Source organism: Scyliorhinus canicula, chromosome 4, assembly GCF_902713615.1.
Source record: "Scyliorhinus canicula chromosome 4, sScyCan1.1, whole genome shotgun sequence".
Lineage (NCBI taxonomy): Eukaryota > Metazoa > Chordata > Chondrichthyes > Carcharhiniformes > Scyliorhinidae > Scyliorhinus > Scyliorhinus canicula.
In genome coordinates, this window is record NC_052149.1 from 131,161,952 (window position 1) to 131,182,835 (window position 20,884).

General features: G+C 48.8%; 1 protein-coding gene across 1 annotated transcript in view; it reads right to left on the bottom strand.

Moving 5' to 3' along the window:
• Window positions 1–20,884, bottom strand: part of tnr (tenascin R (restrictin, janusin)) — a 390,478-nt gene that overhangs the window by 248,822 nt on the left and 120,772 nt on the right. The window contains 2 exon segments of the mRNA XM_038795191.1: window positions 11,930–12,045; window positions 14,798–15,061. Of these exon segments, the coding sequence (XP_038651119.1) occupies window positions 11,930–12,045; window positions 14,798–15,061 (380 nt within the window).

Sequence of the window (20,884 nt, forward strand, 5' to 3'; positions counted from 1 at the left end):
TACGTACAGCTGCAGCATGACCTTGTGGCTCCGAAACTCAATCCCCCTGCTGATAAAGGCTAGCACACCATATGCCTTCTTAACAGCCCTATTAACCTGGGTGGCAACTTTCAGGGATTTATGTACCTGGATGCCGAGATCTCTCTGTTCATCTACACTACCAAGAATCTTGCCATTAGCCCAGTACTCTGCATTCCTGTTACTCCTTCCAAAGTGAACCACCTCACACTTTTCCGCATTAAACTCCATCTGCCACCTCTCAGCCCAGCTCTGCAGCTTATCTATGTCCCTCTGTATCCTATAACATCCTTCAGCACTATCCACAACTCCACCGACCTTCGTGTCATCTGCAAATTTACTAACCCATCCTTCTACACCCTCTTCCAGGTCATTTATAAAAATGACAAACAGCAGTGGCCCCAAAACAGATCCTTGCGGTACACCACTAGTAACTGAACTCCAGGATGAACATTTGCCATCAACCACCACCCTCTGTCTTCTTTCAGCTAGCCAATTACTGATCCAAACCGCTAAATCACCTTCAATTCCATACTTCCTTATTTTCTGCAATAGCCTACCGTGGGGAACCTTATCAAACGCCTTACTGAAATCCATATACACCAAATCAACAGCTTTACCCTGATCCACCTGTTTGATCACCTTCTCAAAAAACTCAATAAGGTTTGTGAGACATGACCTACCCTTCACAAAACCGTGTTGAGTATCGCTAATCAACTTGTTCTTTTCAAGATGATTATAAACCCTATCTCTTATAACCTTTTCCAACATTTTACCCACAACCGAAGTAAGGCTCACAGGTCTATAATTACCAGGGTTGTCTCTACTCCCCTTCTTGAACAAGGGGACAACATTTGCTATCCTCCAGTCTTCCGGCACTATTCCTGTCGACAAAGACGACATAAAGATCAAGGACAAAGGCTCTGCAATCTCCTCCCTGGCTTCCCAGAGAATCCTAGGATAAATCCCATCTGGCCCAGGGGACTTATCTATTTTGACATTTTCTAAAATTGCTAACACCTCCTCCTTTTGAACCTGAATTCCATCTAGCCTGGTCGACTGAACCCGAGTGTTCTCCTCGACAACATTGTCTTTCTCCAGTGTAAACACTGACGAAAAATATCCATTTAATGCTTCCCCTATCTCCTCTGATTCCACACACAACTTTCCACTACTATCCTTGATTGGCCCTAATCTTACTCTAGTCATTCTTTTGTTCCTGAAATACCTATAGAAAGCCTTAGGGTTTTCCTTGATCCTATCCGCCAACGACTTTTCGTGTCCTCTCCTCGCTCTACTGTGGATCTGCTGGATCTACTGGATCTGCTGTGATCTCTGCCAGAAAAGAATATCTCTGAATCATTTGGGTGATTTAAACTCATAATAGTCTTTAACCTGCTGTGTTTCTGTTTAAAGGTGTTAAGTCTTTTGGAGGTTTGAAGGAACATTTTGAGGGATTATTTAGTGTTGTATTATTTTCGGGGTTATCTTTGAAGTAAGGGGTGTTAAGGGTTCCAATGTTTATTTAAAAAGGTTAAGTTGAATTCATGGAATGAACATTGTTTTGTGTTTAAAAACCCCTGTGTCCATAATCGTAATCCCACACCTGGAGAAAAGGCCGTGTGCTTCAAAAGCAACAATACATTAAAGGGAGAGGCTGGTTGAACTCCATGATACATTTTGGGGTTCTGAATACGCCGCTCCCATAAAAGGAAGAAGGTGAAGAAAGCAATTTGAGAGAGAAAGAAAGAGGGAGACGTGGGGCAATGGGGAGAACAAAGAACAAAGAAAAGTACAGCACGGGAACAGGCCCTTCGGCCCTCCAAGGCTGTGCCGACTATGCTGCCCGTCTAAACTAAAATCCTCGACACTTCCTGGGTCCGTATCCCTCTATTCCCATCCTATTCAAATACACAAATACTTGTCAAGATGCCCCTTAAATGTCACTATCGTCCCTGCTTCCACCACCTCCTCCGGCAGCGAGAGGTTGGATTTGATAATGACTGGCTACATTCAATGATCAACCAACAGTTTGTTCTCTGCGCTAAACATTTATAAACTTACTAAATGTAACGAAGTTCATCAACTCACAATTCCGCGCTCACTTTCCGAGTCAAATCTAAATGATTATTTCAGCACACGCCAGGACAGCCATGCATCAGATTGTTCCAAACAGCAGACAAACCCAGACACAAGACATCTGGCTGAATATCAGACTGAGACTCCAGACACTGGCTGAATATCACACTGAGACTCCAGACACTGACTGAATATCAGACTGAGATTCCAGACACTGGCTGAATATCACACTGAGACTCCAGACATCTGGCTGAATATCACACCGAGACTCCAGACATCTGACTGAATATCACACTGAGACTCCAGACATCTGACTGAATATCACACTGAGACTCCAGACACTGACTGAATATCACACTGAGACTCCAGACACTGGCTGAATATCAGACTGAGACTCCAGACACTGGCTGAATATCACACTGAGACTCCAGACACTGACTGAATATCACACTGAGACTCCAGACACTGACTGAATATCACACTGAGACTCCAGACACTGGCTGAATATCACACTGAGACTCCAGACACTGGCTGAATATCACACTGAGACTCCAGACACTGACTGAATATCATACTGAGACTCCAGACACTGACTGAATATCACACTGAGACTCCAGACACTGGCTGAATATCAGACTGAGACTCCAGACACTGGCTGAATATCACACTGAGACTCCAGACACTGGCTGAATATCAGACTGAGACTCCAGACACTGACTGAATATCACACTGAGACTCCAGACACTGACTGAATATCACACTGAGACTCCAGACACTGGCTGAATATCACACTGAGACTCCAGACACTGGCTGAATATCACACTGAGACTCCAGACACTGGCTGAATATCACACTGAGACTCCAGACACTGACTGAATATCACACTGAGACTCCAGACACTGGCTGAATATCACACTGAGACTCCAGACACTGGATGAATATCACACTGAGACTCCAGACACTGACTGAATATCACACTGAGACTCCAGACACTGGCTGAATATCACACTGAGACTCCAGACACTGGCTGAATATCACACTGAGACTCCAGACACTGACTGAATATCACACTGAGACTCCAGACACTGGCTGAATATCACACTGAGACTCCAGACACTGGCTGAATATCACACTGAGACTCCAGACACTGGCTGAATATCACACTGAGACTCCAGACGCTGGCTGAATATCACACTGAGACTCCAGACACTGAGAGAATATCACACTGAGACTCCAGACATCTGGCTGAATATCAGACTGAGACTCCAGACACTGACTGAATATCACACTGAGACTCCAGACACTGACTGAATATCACACTGAGACTCCAGACACTGGCTGAATATCAGACTGAGACTCCAGACACTGGCTGAATATCAGACTGAGACTCCAGACACTGACTGAATATCAGACTGAGACTCCAGACACTGGCTGAATATCAGACTGAGACTCCAGACACTGACTGAATATCACACTGAGACTCCAGACACTGGCTGAATATCAGACTGAGACTCCAGACACTGGCTGAATATCACACTGAGACTCCAGACACTGAGAGAATATCACACTGAGACTCCAGACACTGGCTGAATATCACACTGAGACTCCAGACACTGACTGAATATCAGACTGAGACTCCAGACACTGGCTGAATATCAGACTGAGACTCCAGACACTGACTGACTATCACACTGAGACTCCAGACACTGGCTGAATATCAGACTGAGACTCCAGACACTGGCTGAATATCACACTGAGACTCCAGACACTGACTGAATATCACACTGAGACTCCAGACACTGGCTGAATATCAGACTGAGACTCCAGACACTGAGAGAATATCACACTGAGACTCCAGACACTGGCTGAATATCAGACTGAGACTCCAGACACTGGCTGAATATCACACTGAGACTCCAGACACTGACTGAATATCACACTGAGACTCCAGACACTGACTGAATATCACACTGAGACTCCAGACACTGGCTGAATATCAGACTGAGACTCCAGACACTGAGAGAATATCAGACTGAGACTCCAGACACTGGCTGAATATCAGACTGAGACTCCAGACACTGGCTGAATATCAGACTGAGACTCCAGACACTGACTGAATATCACACTGAGACTCCAGACACTGGCTGAATATCACACTGAGACTCCAGACACTGACTGAATATCACACTGAGACTCCAGACACTGGCTGAATATCACACTGAGACTCCAGACACTGACTGAATATCACACTGAGACTCCAGACACTGACTGAATATCACACTGAGACTCCAGACACTGACTGAATATCACACTGAGACTCCAGACACTGGACTGAATATCACACTGAGACTCCAGACACTGACTGAATATCACACTGAGACTCCAGACACTGACTGAATATCACACTGAGACTCCAGACACTGACTGAATATCACACTGAGACTCCAGACACTGGCTGAATATCACACTGAGACTCCAGACACTGACTGAATATCACACTGAGACTCCAGACACTGACTGAATATCACACTGAGACTCCAGACACTGGCTGAATATCACACTGAGACTCCAGACACTGACTGAATATCACACTGAGACTCCAGACACTGACTGAATATCAGACTGAGACTCCAGACACTGAGAGAATATCAGACTGAGACTCCAGACACTGGCTGAATATCACACTGAGACTCCAGACACTGGCTGAATATCACACTGAGACTCCAGACACTGGCTGAATATCAGACTGAGACTCCAGACACTGGCTGAATATCACACTGAGACTCCAGACACTGGCTGAATATCACACTGAGACTCCAGACACTGAGAGAATATCACACTGAGACTCCAGACACTGGCTGAATATCACACTGAGACTCCAGACACTGACTGAATATCACACTGAGACTCCAGACACTGGCTGAATATCAGACTGAGACTCCAGACACTGGCTGAATATCACACTGAGACTCCAGACACTGGCTGAATATCACACTGAGACTCCAGACACTGGCTGAATATCACACTGAGACTCCAGACACTGGCTGAATATCACACTGAGACTCCAGACACTGACTGAATATCACACTGAGACTCCAGACACTGACTGAATATCACACTGAGACTCCAGACACTGACTGAATATCACACTGAGACTCCAGACACTGGCTGAATATCACACTGAGACTCCAGACGCTGACTGAATATCACACTGAGACACCAGACACTGGCTGAATATCACACTGAGACTCCAGACACTGGCTGAATATCACACTGAGACCCCAGACACTGGCTGAATATCACACTGAGACTCCAGACACTGGCTGAATATCACACTGAGACTCCAGACATCTGACTGAATATCACACTGAGACTCCAGACACTGACTGAATATCAGACTGAGACTCCAGACACTGGCTGAATATCACACTGAGACTCCAGACACTGACTGAATATCAGACTGAGACTCCAGACACTGGCTGAATATCAGGCTGAGACTCCAGACACTGAGAGAATTTCAGACTGAGACTCCAGACACTGGCTGAATATCACACTGAGACTCCAGACACTGACTGAATATCAGACTGAGACTCCAGACACTGGCTGAATATCACACTGAGACTCCAGACACTGGCTGAATATCACACTGAGACTCCAGACACTGGCTGAATATCACACTGAGACTCCAGACACTGACTGAATATCACACTGAGACTCCAGACACTGACTGAATATCACACTGAGACTCCAGACACTGGCTGAATATCACACTGAGACTCCAGACACTGACTGAATATCACACTGAGACTCCAGACACTGAGATAATATCACACTGAGACTCCAGACACTGGCTGAATATCACACTGAGACTCCAGACACTGACTCAATATCAGACTGAGACTCCAGACACTGGCTGAATATCACACTGAGACTCCAGACACTGGCTGAATATCAGACTGAGACTCCAGACACTGACTGAATATCACACTGAGACTCCAGACACTGGCTGAATATCACACTGAGACTCCAGACACTGAGAGAATATCACACTGAGACTCCAGACACTGGCTGAATATCACACTGAGACTCCAGACACTGGCTGAATATCACACTGAGACTCCAGACACTGGCTGAATATCAGACTGAGACTCCAGACACTGACTGAATATCACACTGAGACTCCAGACACTGAGAGAATATCACACTGAGACTCCAGACACTGGCTGAATATCACACTGAGACTCCAGACACTGAGAGAATATCAGACTGAGACTCCAGACACTGACTGAATATCACACTGAGACTCCAGACACTGACTGAATATCACACTGAGACTCCAGACACTGATTGAATATCAGACTGAGACTCCAGACACTGACTGAATATCACACTGAGACTCCAGACACTGACTGAATATCAGACTGAGACTCCAGACACTGAGAGAATATCACACTGAGACTCCAGACACTGACTGAATATCACACTGAGACTCCAGACACTGGCTGAATATCAGACTGAGACTCCAGACACTGGCTGAATATCACACTGAGACTCCAGACACTGGCTGAATATCAGACTGAGACTCCAGACACTGACTGAATATCACACTGAGACTCCAGACACTGGCTGAATATCAGACTGAGACTCCAGACACTGGCTGAATATCACACTGAGACTCCAGACACTGGCTGAATATCAGACTGAGACTCCAGACACTGAGACTCCAGACACTGGCTGAATATCACACTGAGACTCCAGACACTGACTGAATATCACACTGAGACTCCAGACACTGGCTGAATATCACACTGAGACTCCAGACACTGAGACTCCAGACACTGGCTGAATATCACACTGAGACTCCAGACACTGACTGAATATCACACTGAGACTCCAGACACTGACTGAATATCACACTGAGACTCTAGACACTGACTGAATATCACACTGAGACTCCAGACACTGACTGAATATCACACTGAGACTCCAGACACTGACTGAATATCACACTGAGACTCTAGACACTGACTGAATATCACACTGAGACTCCACACACTGACTGAATATCACACTGAGACTCCAGACACTGACTGAATATCACACTGAGACTCTAGACACTGACTGAATATCACACTGAGACTCCAGACACTGACTGAATATCACACTGAGACTCTAGACACTGACTGAATATCACACTGAGACTCCAGACACTGACTGAATATCAGACTGAGACTCCAGACACTGACTGAATATCACACTGAGACTCCAGACACTGGCTGAATATCACACTGAGACTCCAGACACTGGCTGAATATCACACTGAGAATCCAGACACTGGCTGAATATCACACTGAGACTCCAGACACTGGCTGAATATCAGACTGAGACTCCAGACACTGACTGAATATCAGACTGAGACTCCAGACACTGGCTGAATATCACACTGAGACTCCAGACACTGGCTGAATATCACACTGAGACTCCAGACACTGGCTGAATATCACACTGAGACTCCAGACACTGACTGAATATCACACTGAGACTCCAGACACTGACTGAATATCACACTGAGACTCCAGACACTGGCTGAATATCACACTGAGACTCCAGACACTGGCTGAATATCACACTGAGACTCCAGACACTGGCTGAATATCATACTGAGACTCCAGACACTGACTGAATATCAGACTGAGACTCCAGACACTGACTGAATATCACACTGAGACTCCAGACACTGGCTGAATATCAGACTGTGACTCCAGACACTGGCTGAATATCACACAGACTCCAGACACTGACTGAATATCAGACTGAGACTCCAGACACTGACTCAATATCACACTGAGACTCCAGACACTGGCTGAATATCAGACTGAGACTCCAGACTATGGCTGAATATCAGACTGAGACTCCAGACACTGACTCAATATCACACTGAGACTCCAGACACTGGCTGAATATCACACTGAGACTCCAGACACTGACTCAATATCACACTGAGACTCCAGACACTGGCTGAATATCAGACTGAGACTCCAGACACTGGCTGAATATCAGACTGAGACTCCAGACACTGAGAGAATATCACACTGAGACTCCAGACACTGACTGAATATCAGACTGAGACTCCAGACACTGGCTGAATATCAGACTGAGACTCCAGACATCTGACTGAATATCACACTGAGACTCCAGACACTGGCTGAATATCACACTGAGACTCCAGACACTGACTGAATATCACACTGAGACTCCAGACACTGACTGAATATCACACTGAGACTCCAGACACTGACTGAATATCACACTGAGACTCCAGACACTGGCTGAATATCACACTGAGACTCCAGACACTGGCTGAATATCAGACTGAGACTCCAGACACTGACTGAATATCACACTGAGACTCCAGACACTGACTGAATATCAGACTGAGACTCCAGACACTGGCTGAATATCACACTGAGACTCCAGACACTGGCTGAATATCAGACTGAGACTCCAGACACTGGCTGAATATCACACTGAGACTCCAGACACTGGCTGAATATCAGACTGAGACTCCAGACACTGACTGAATATCACACTGAGACTCCAGACACTGGCTGAATATCACACTGAGACTCCAGACACTGGCTGAATATCACACTGAGACTCCAGACACTGGCTGAATATCAGACTGAGACTCCAGACACTGGCTGAATATCACACTGAGACTCCAGACACTGGCTGAATATCACACTGAGACTCCAGACACTGACTGAATATCAGACTGAGACTCCAGACACTGGCTGAATATCACACTGAGACTCCAGACACTGGCTCAATATCAGACTGAGACTCCAGACACTGACTCAATATCACACTGAGACTCCAGACACTGGCTGAATATCAGACTGAGACTCCAGACACTGGCTGAATATCACACTGAGACTCCAGACACTGGCTGAATATCAGACTGAGACTCCAGACACTGACTGAATATCACACTGAGACTCCAGACACTGACTGAATATCAGACTGAGACTCCAGACACTGACTGAATATCACACTGAGACTCCAGACACTGAGAGAATATCACACTGAGACTCCAGACACTGGCTGAATATCAGACTGAGACTCCAGACACTGGCTGAATATCACACTGAGACTCCAGACACTGACTGAATATCACACTGAGACTCCAGACACTGGCTGAATATCAGACTGAGACTCCAGACACTGACTGAATATCACACTGAGACTCCAGACACTGAGAGAATATCACACTGAGACTCCAGACACTGGCTGAATATCAGACTGAGACTCCAGACACTGGCTGAATATCACACTGAGACTCCAGACACTGACTGAATATCACACTGAGACTCCAGACACTGGCTGAATATCACACTGAGACTCCAGACACTGAGACTCCAGACACTGAGACTCCAGACACTGACTGAATATCACACTGAGACTCCAGACACTGGCTGAATATCACACTGAGACTCCAGACACTGACTGAATATCACACTGAGACTCCAGACACTGGCTGAATATCACACTGAGACTCCAGACACTGGCTGAATATCAGACTGAGACTCCAGACACTGACTGAATATCACACTGAGACTCCAGACACTGGCTGAATATCACACTGAGACTCCAGACACTGGCTGAATATCACACTGAGACTCCAGACACTGGCTGAATATCAGACTGAGACTCCAGACACTGGCTGAATATCACACTGAGACTCCAGACACTGACTGAATATCACACTGAGACTCCAGACACTGGCTGAATATCAGACTGAGACTCCAGACACTGACTGAATATCACACTGAGACTCCAGACACTGACTGAATATCACACTGAGACTCCAGACACTGACTGAATATCAGACTGAGACTCCAGACACTGACTGAATATCACACTGAGACTCCAGACACTGAGAGAATATCACACTGAGACTCCAGACACTGGCTGAATATCACACTGAGACTCCAGACACTGACTGAATATCACACTGAGACTCCAGACACTGACTGAATATCACACTGAGACTCCAGACACTGACTGAATATCAGACTGAGACTCCAGACACTGGCTGAATATCACACTGAGACTCCAGACACTGGCTGAATATCACACTGAGACTCCAGACACTGGCTGAATATCACACTGAGACTCCAGACACTGACTGAATATCAGACTGAGACTCCAGACACTGACTGAATATCACACTGAGACTCCAGACACTGGCTGAATATCAGACTGAGACTCCAGACACTGAGAGAATATCAGACTGAGACTCCAGACACTGACTGAATATCACACTGAGACTCCAGACACTGAGACTCCAGACACTGAGAGAATATCACACTGAGACTCCAGACACTGACTGAATATCACACTGAGACTCCAGACACTGAGAGAATATCACACTGAGACTCCAGACACTGGCTGAATATCACACTGAGACTCCAGACACTGAGAGAATATCACACTGAGACTCCAGACACTGGCTGAATATCACACTGAGACTCCAGACACTGACTGAATATCACACTGAGACTCCAGACACTGGCTGAATATCACACTGAGACTCCAGACACTGAGAGAATATCACACTGAGACTCCAGACACTGACTGAATATCACACTGAGACTCCAGACACTGGCTGAATATCACACTGAGACTCCAGACACTGGCTGAATATCACACTGAGACTCCAGACACTGGCTGAATATCACACTGAGACTCCAGACACTGGCTGAATATCACACTGAGACTCCAGACACTGGCTGAATATCACACTGAGACTCCAGACACTGAGCTGAATATCACACTGAGACTCCAGACACTGGCTGAATATCACACTGAGACTCCAGACACTGACTGAATATCACACTGAGACTCCAGACACTGGCTGAATATCACACTGAGACTCCAGACACTGGCTGAATATCACACTGAGACTCCAGACACTGGCTGAATATCACACTGAGACTCCAGACACTGGCTGAATATCAGACTGAGACTCCAGACACTGGCTGAATATCACACTGAGACTCCAGACACTGACTGAATATCACACTGAGACTCCAGACACTGGCTGAATATCACACTGAGACTCCAGACACTGACTGAATATCACACTGAGACTCCAGACACTGAGAGAATATCACACTGAGACTCCAGACACTGACTGAATATCACACTGAGACTCCAGACACTGACTGAATATCACACTGAGACTCCAGACACTGACTGAATATCACACTGAGACTCCAGACACTGGCTGAATATCACACTGAGACTCCAGACACTGGCTGAATATCACACTGAGACTCCAGACACTGGCTGAATATCACACTGAGACTCCAGACACTGGCTGAATATCACACTGAGACTCCAGACACTGGCTGAATATCACACTGAGACTCCAGACACTGGCTGAATATCACACTGAGACTCCAGACACTGAGCTGAATATCACACTGAGACTCCAGACACTGAGCTGAATATCACACTGAGACTCCAGACACTGACTGAATATCACACTGAGACTCCAGACACTGGCTGAATATCACACTGAGACTCCAGACACTGGCTGAATATCACACTGAGACTCCAGACACTGGCTGAATATCACACTGAGACTCCAGACACTGAGACTCCAGACACTGGCTGAATATCACACTGAGATTCCAGACACTGGCTGAATATCACACTGAGACTCCAGACACTGACTGAATATCACACTGAGACTCCAGACACTGGCTGAATATCACACTGATACCTGCTAAGCTTCCCAAGAGTGTGTGCATTGGCGATGGTTTACCTTGGCAATAAAACTGATTTCCCAGCCATCAATCGGAACGTGAAGAGGATCCCATTGCACCACCACTGCTGTCTCGGAGAGGGATTTGAAATGAAGGTCTTGTGGAGTGGGCAGATCTGTGGAGAGATGGCGAACATCACTCACAACTAGCCGAGGAGATTGTTCTGTGGGATGTCAAACATATTCAAACCATTCACATGTCAGGATGTTAATATTTGCTGCTGCTGCATCGAAGAAAGACAAGCTGACAACATTACTCCAAAACCTTTCACCAGTCCATTAGGTCCGTGAACGCGTCAGAACCATTGATCCAATATTCAACTGTGGTCACCATTGTAATGCAGGAAAAGCCTCTGCACAGGCAGATCCAAAAAAAGCAATTAGACCATGAGCAGCAAATTGGTTTTTCAATGTTGCTGAGGGAGTGCTGCACTGTCAGAGGGTCAGTACTGAGTGAGTGCTGCACTGTCAGAGGGTCAGTACTGAGGGAGTGCCGCACTGTCAGAGGGTCAGTACTGAGTGAGTGCTGCACTGTCAGAGGGTCAGTACTGAGGGAGTGCTGTACTGTCAGAGGGTCAGTACTGAGGGAGTGCTGCACTGTCAGAGGTTCAGTACTGAGGGAGGGCTGCACTGTCAGAGGGTCAGTACTGAGGGAGTGCTGCACTGTCAGAGGATCAGTACTGAGGGAGGGCTGCACTGTCAGAGGGTCAGTACTGAGGGAGTGCTGCACTGTCACAGCGTCAGTACTGAGGGAGTGCGGCACTGTCAGAGGGTCAGTACTGAGGGAGTGCGGCACTGTCAGAGTCAGTACTGAGCAAGTGCTGCACTGTCAGAGGGTCAGTACTGAGGGAGTGCTGCACTGTCAGAGGGTCAGTACTGAGGGAGTGCTGCACTGTCAGAGGGTCAGTACTGAGGGAGTGCTGCACTGTCAGAGGGTCAGTACTGAGGGAGTGCTGCACTGTCAGAGGGTCAGTACTGAGGGAGTGCTACACTGTCAGAGGGTCAGTACTGAGGGAGTGCTGCACTGTCAGAGGGTCAGTACTGAGGGAGTGCTACACTGTCAGAGGGTCAGTACTGAGGGAGTGCTGCACTGTCCATATCCCTCTATTGCCCATCCTATTCATGTATTTGTCAAAATGCCCATTAAATGTCACTATCATACCTGCTTCCACCATATCATCCGGCAGAGAGTTCTAGGCACCCATGATGTTAAAAAACTTCAAATTCCAGTTCGTACCCTGTTTGTGCTATTAATATTAATGAATACCTCTAAACCTGCTCCATGCTCATTCATTTATTAATTAGTTTACTGGTACATTTACCCCAATTGAATAATTTTAATTTCCCAATTCCTATTTTGAACACATACCCTAGTTTTAGTTTATATTCTTGTAAAGGTCCTTTAGCATTATGATGTGGTATTGGGAGGTAAGTGCTTGACAAAAGGGTGAAGTTTGAAGGGTTCTCAAAGTTGGATAAAGTTGGTGGAATGAGGCAGAAAGCTTTATCGAGAGAATTGTTGAAGGCTTGGCCAACAGTGTTGAAGCAATTAAAATCAGATGTTCAGTTCAAGGATTCTGAAGAGTTGTGGGACTGGAGGAGATTACAGAAATAGGGAGGGGCAAGGTTATGGGATGGTTTATGCCATAACCTGTGAGGTTATGCACTTTGGAAGGAGAAATGGAGGCATAGACTATTTTCTAAATGGGGAAATGCTTCGGAAATCAGAAGCACAAAGGGACTTGGGAATTCCTTTTCACAATTTTCTTAAGGTTAAACTGCAGGTTCAGTCGGCAGTTAGGAAGGGAAATGCAATGTTAGCATTCATGTCAAGAGGGCTACAATACAAGACCAGGGATGTACTTCTGAGGCTGTATAAGGCTCTGGCCAAACCCCGTTTGGAATATTGTGAGCAGTTTTGGGCCCCATATCTAAGGAAGGATGTGCTGGCCTTGGAAAGGGTCCAAGGAAGTGATGCACAATCAATTGTACAAAGACTAAGGTTGGATACAACTGTGGCTTTATTGCAGTAAGATGTGTGGCCTCCCACAGCAGCTGCCGAAATGGCTGCTGAATAGAGGACAAGCTCCTCCTACTGGGCGGAGCCAGCAGGCAGGGGCTACCGGCAAACCTGTAATACAGGTCCTACCTTACATCACCTAATACAGGTGTAACAGTGGTTTACCACAGGAAGTTCACAAGAATGATCCCTGGAATAAAGAGCTTGTTGTATGAGGAATGGTTGAGGACTCTGGGTCTGTACTCATTGGAGTTTAGAAGGATGAGGGGGGACATTATTGAAACTTGCAGGTTACTGCATGGCCTGCATAGAGTGGACGTGGAGCGGATGTTTCCACTTGTAGGAAAAACTAGAAGCAGAGGACACAATCTCAGACTAAAGGGATGATCCTTTAAAACAGAGATGAACCAGAGGGTGGTGAATCTGTGGAACTCTTTGCCGCAGAAGGCTGTGGTGGCCAAATCATTGAGTGACTTTAAGACAGAGATAGATAGGTTTTTGATCAATAAGGGGATCAGGGATTGTGGGGAGAAGACAGGATAATGGGGATGAGAAAGATATCAGCCATGATTGAATGGCAGAACAGACTCGATGAGCCGAGTGGCCTAATTCTGCTCCTATGTCTTATGGTCTTATGATTTAAAAACAAGGGTGAGGATTTTGTAATAAATATGTTGCTTAACAAAGAGTCACTGTGACAGTTGAAAGTGCTGACTTCCAAATTCAGGCAGTTATGTAAACGTTCAATTGTGTGGGAGAGTGTAGATTTATAGCAATGCAAACATCTGGGAGAATTCAGTCACACCAGTATGCCAGAATGTATAGAGAAGCACATATCAGATACTTACGAGTGGTAATCTGTGAGTTGATGGGCGCACTCAGCTTGTTATTCAGCACGGCATAGACATTAATGTTGTATTCGACTCCAGGGTCCAATCCTGTGATACTCGCTGCAGTCCAGTTCCCCGGGACACGGAGCTCTGAGAGTAACCCATCTGGAATGCTGGAAATGTAGGTGATGAGATACTCAGTGATTTTCACAGAGCTCTCCCACTCCAGCGCAATGGTGTGATCAGTGACACCAGTCGCTCGGAGACTCTGAGGTGGAAACACTAAGAGAGACAAACACCAAAACATTCACTGGTGAACACAAACATGGAAATAAACACACATGGACACCGCTTTGTCTTCTCCTCCCATCCTGATTTACTCTTTGCCCTTGTAAAGCTCACTATCTTCCACCAATATCAAGATAAAATGTGTTACAGGTGATGCGACCATCAATTCACTCAGAGACACGAGTTGGAGTAAACTGTGGCTTTAATCGGCTTACAACTGAGCCTGCCTGCGACTATGCTAAACTGAAGGCGGATTCGCAGAACCGCAGCATTTATACTTCCTGAAGGGGGCGGAGCCAAGGGCGGAGCCCTGTACATGCTCCTCATCTCCCCCTGTGAGCAGAGCCACGCAATGGCTCACAGATGGAGCCCACAGGGACACAGTAATGCACAGTGTGAATTATAGTGGTTACACATTCACCACAACAGGCAAATACACTCTTCCCAGTATATGCTCGACACTGAATCAAGTTATAATGCAATCTCTCGAATTGAAGACCACAAAGAGACAAGTACCTATATAACATAGATATGCGTCTCTGTTACAGGGAAACAAGTATCTCTAACTGAGATACAGGTTTATATTACAGGGAGACAAGTACCTATATAAGAGAGACATAGGATCATAGAATCCCTACAGTGCAGGAGGCGGCCGTTTGGCCCATCGAGTCTGCACCAGCCCTTGCTTGGATAGAGCCCCTTACCGAGGCCCAATCCCCCACTCCTATCCCAGTAACCGCCCAAGCCTTCGGGCAATATTAGCATGGCCAATCCACCTAACCTGTACATCTTTGGACTGTGGAAGGACACTGGAGCATCCGGAGGAAACCCATACAGACACGGGGAGAAAGTGTAAACTCCACACAGACAGTCATCCGAGGTTGGAATTGAACCTGGGTCCCTTGGCGCTGAGATAGCAGTGCTAACCACTGTGCCATTGTGCCGCCAATATACGTCTATATTACAGGGAGAACTGTAACTATATTAGATAGATGTGAATCAATATTAGAGAGACAAGTATGTCTATATTTGAGAGAGATTCACATTGTATATATTAGACATATGGACGATAAGGGAATAGTGTAGATGGGCTTTAGATTGGTTTCACAGGTCGGCGCAACATCGAGGGCCGAAGGGCCTGTACTGCGCTGTAATGTTTATGTTCTATGTTCTATTGCAAATAGACATGTATATATATATCCTACAGATAAATGCATATCAGATGAACAAGGGCAGAATCTTGTTGAGGTGTCAGCATCTTGTCTGCTGGTGACAAGGCCAGGAATGCCCACCAAAGCACACACCAATCAAGTAGTGGTGAGGCCAGCAATAGGCCTTCCCTGAGAATGAGGACCCCAGAGGCAGAAATCTCACCAAGACCGAGCAACTCTTGTGCTCAGCAGCACCACTGGTGGGCTGTGGCTGCAGCCAGAAGGACAGGCATCTGAGTCCCAGGATAACAGAGTGGCACAGACCACAGATAAGTAATGCCTGGGCAGGGTGGGCTGGGGCGGATGGGAAAGGGAGAGGGGGGATGTTGACAGAAAGAGCAGAAAGGTTGCTCTCAGCCACCCCACCACTTCCCAATGCCCAGCCCCTCGATCAGGCACCAAATACCTTTGGTTGACAGAATCCCCAGAGGAGGAATCATTGGCAATCTAGTTGTGCGAAGTCCCTTGAGGATAAACGATCATAATATGATAGAATTTTTCCTATTGATGTAGTTGTTTCTGAGACTAGACTCCTGAATCTAAATAAAGAAAGTTATGATGGTGTGAGGCGCAAGTTGGCTGCGATGGATTGGGGAACGCTACTTAAAGAAGTGACTGTGGATAGACAATGGCAAACATTCAAAGAGCACATGGGTGAACTGTAACAATTGTTTATTCCTGTCTGACACAAAATAAAACAGGAAAGGTGGTCAAACCATGGCTTACAAGGGAAAGGCGGCTTATATTAACACTGCAATGAAGTTACTGTGAAAAGCCCCGAGTCGCCACATTCCGACGCCGGTTTGGGTACGCAGAGGGAGAATTCAGAATGTCCAATTCACCTAACAGCACGTCTTTCAAGACTTGTGGGAGGAAACCGGAGCACCCGGAGGAAACCCACGCAGACACGGGGAGAATGTGCAGACTCCACACAGACAGTGACCCAAGCCGGGAATTGAACCAGGGACCCTGGTGCTGCGAAGCAACAGTGCTAACCACTGTGCTACCGGTATTAGATCCAAGACAGAGAATGGTGCTAGGGACCCCAGCTATTCACAATATATATTATTGATTTAGGTGGGGAAACTAAATGTAGTATCTTCAAATTTTCAGATGATAGAAAGCTGGGTGAGCTGTGAGAAGGATGCAGAGATCGTTCAGTGTGATTTCAACATGCTGAGTGAGTGGGCAAATGAATGGCAGTTTCAGTATAATGTGGATAAATGTGAGGTTGCCAACTTTGGCAGAAAAACAAGGCGGCCGACTATTATCTGAATGGCCATAAATTAGGAGAGGAGAATGTGCAACGAGACCTGGGTATCTTCATACACCAGTCACTGAAGATAAGCATGCAGGTGCAGCAGGCGGTAAAGAAGGCAAATAGTATGTTGGCCTTCATTGAGAGAGGATTAGAGTACACAAACAATTATACAGGGCCACACCTGGGATATTGTGTGCAGTTTTGGTCTCTATATCTGTGGAAGGATGTGCTTGCTACAGAGGGAGGACTGACAGAGATTGAGTCGGTTAGGATTGTATTTGCTGGAGTTCAGAAGAATTACATCACATAGAAACCTATAACATTCTTGCTGTATTACAGAATTGTAATATAAATATTACTCATTTGTCTTGCCGAGTTGTATTGAATTCTGATGACAAACAAAGTCTTCCAGTTGATGACAAATTATTTATTGAGTAATAAAATAAAATGCTTGTCTTCACGTGTGCCAGAAGCCCCATGTCCCCCCAGCTGGCGGCACCCACCAGCGGGTAGGTCCAAGGCGGCACACACAGCAGCCCCGGTGAGGGCAGTGCCAACAGATGGTGGCAGGGGGGATGGCCGACAGGTCTCAGGGCTCCGAGGGGGCGGGGGTGGGGCGTGTGCTGGCAACCGGGTCCGGCCATATAGCCCATGGCACCTGGTTGCGGAGGGGTGTATGCCGATGATGAAACCCTGTCTACACCTACCCCCTGCAGATTGTATAATGTTTAGCCATCTCTCAGCGTTGTTGGCCGCCGTGGCGGGGGCTGCTGCCCTGTATGAGGCCCAGTGGGAGCTGGAGCAGGGGCGTGACAGAGAGGTGGCAGAGCCTGCTGTAGAGGAGCGGGCTGCAGTCGGGCACGTGCAAGTTGCGTAGGCCGCAGGGCCACACGCCTGAGAGGCGCAGGAGGAGCACCACGACGTGGAGGAGCCACAGCGCGAGGGTACCGAGGAGGAGGAGGAGGGTCTGCCACGGCCACGGAGGTGTCCAATGAGGCCTCTTGTTTACCGGCGCCGCATGTCCTTCGAGGACTTCCTGGACAGGAAGTGCAGGAGGAGACTCAGGATGAGCCGGGAGACCGTCACCCACATCTGACACCTTATGGCACACCTGGCGCCACGTGGGACTGGGGGTGGACATTCCCTCCCGGTGGCCGTCAAGGTGAAGTCGCCCTCAACTTTTTCACGACAGGGTTGTTCCAGTCACCGAGTGGGGACCTGTCTGTCATCTCGCAGCCATCGGTGCACAGGTGCACCGCGGTGGCCATCACCGGCGCCCTGTACGACATCGTGGACCGATACATACAGTTCCCTGTGGACCCCGCCCACCAGGATGCCCGCACAGTGGGGTTCGCCGCTGTTGCCCGAATACCCATGGACCAGGGGGCGATTGATGGAGTGCACATCGCCATGCGGCCCACCTTGGTTGAAAGGGCTATGTTCATGAACAGGAAGGGTACGTACTCAATGACCGTGCAGATGGTCTTTGACCACAGAATGACGATCAGGCGGAGTCCTGTGACCCCTGCCCTGTGACTAGGGTCTCCTTTGGCGGCCGTTTCCTGGGGTGGCCAAGCCTGGATGGGCCCGGCCGCACCTCGGGCAATTGGGGTGGCGTGGTGCCACCCTGTTCTGCCCGCTGCCCACCAGATGCACCAGGGACAATGGGAGGGGGGGGGGGGGGGGGTCCGAGGTGGCACGAAGTTCCGGGACCTCCCCTGCAGGGGGACCTGGAACGGGCCGCATTACCTCCTCCTCCCTCGGGGTGCCCGGTGGCCCCCCGGGGCTCTCCATGGGGTGGGGGTGCGAGCGGATCCAGCACGCGGGGCACCACCATAACCTGGCGCTGCCAGTCCTGGAGGCCCGCGCTGGTATCGACCAGGGTCTGGACGTTCACAGCCATGGAGCTCAGGGCATTGGCCATCCCTGTCTGGCTATCTACAATGCCAGCCATCACCCGGACAATGGCACTCATGCTGTCAGCGATGGCCTGCTGAGACCAGGCCAGGTTGTTGAGCGCCTCTGCGATGTTCAGCTGGCTCTGGCTGATGGCTGCCTGTGAGACGGCAGCCCTATCCTGGGCCACGGAGGCCTCGTGCACAGATAGCCCCAGGCCTTGCAGGCTCAGACCTATGCCTGACACCATCGCCACCATTGTCTCCACCGCAGACGCCACCCGTGCGGTGTTGGCCTGTGTGGCCCTCATGACCGGCACCATTTCCTGCTCCTGGACGTGGATGCACTCCTCCACCTGTGTGGCCCTCATGACCGGCACCATTTCCTGCTCCTGGACGTGGATGCACTCCTCCACCTGCGTCTGCAGGTGCTGTAACCGGCCGTCACATTCTCACGGCCCTGGGTCCCTGACTGCATCGGGTCTGTGGGTGGGTGTGGGAAATCCAGGAACCCGGGACCCATCTGGGCGGCGGGTGTTTGCCGGGGCTGGGCTGCCCTCCCACCGTCCGGCCCCTCGGCTGCTCCGACCTCCACCTGCTGATTCGGAGTGGCTGTGAGGTGCGCACCAGTTACTGTCCCAGAATCCTCACCATTAACATGGCCAACTGAGGTGAGAGTCTCTGCGATGGCGGAGGGTGTAAGAGACAGCTGTGACGCAGCCTCAGTGTCTTCATCGGACCTGTGCTCGGGGGTCCGCTGGGGTGCCATGTCCTGTCTGTCCGTCCCCTCCATGTTGGTGTTGTGTTGTGTTCTTTCATGTCTGTCTGTCCCCTGTGTGCTGGTACCCTGGGTCGTCGTGTCATCACTGGACTGGGCCAGAGGGCTATTGTTGGAGCTGCCCTCCCCGTTGCTGCTAGAGTCCCTGTGGGCTGCCCGCCAAGGCGCTGGTCAGGGGAAGTGTAAGCCTGATGGGCTCGGTCGACCTGCATCGGCTGGCCGACCAGGCGCTGGACGCGAGCGGGGTCTGCCAGGTGGGCCGGGTCAGTCGCCACTTGGCCCTGCTACACACATTACACCACCATGGTTAGTCAGGTGGACAGGGGCGTGGGTCACGGTAAGGAGTGAGGGGGAGGGCTGAGGGGGGAGGGCTGAGGGGAGAGGGCTGAGGGAGGAGGGCTGAGGGGAGAGGGCTGAGGGGGGAGGGCTGAGGGGAGAGGGCTGAGGGGGAGGGCTGAAGGGACAGGGCTGAGGGAGAGGGCTGATGGGAGAGGGCAGAGGGGGGAGGGCTGAGGGGAGAGGGCTGAGGGGGGAGGGCTGAGGGGGGAGGGCTGAGGGGGGAGGGCTGAGGGGGAGGGCTGAGGGGGGAGGGCTGAGGGGGGAGGGCTGAGGGGGGAGGGCTGAGGGGACAGGGCTGAGGGGACAGGGCTGAGGGGACAGGGCTGAGGGGGA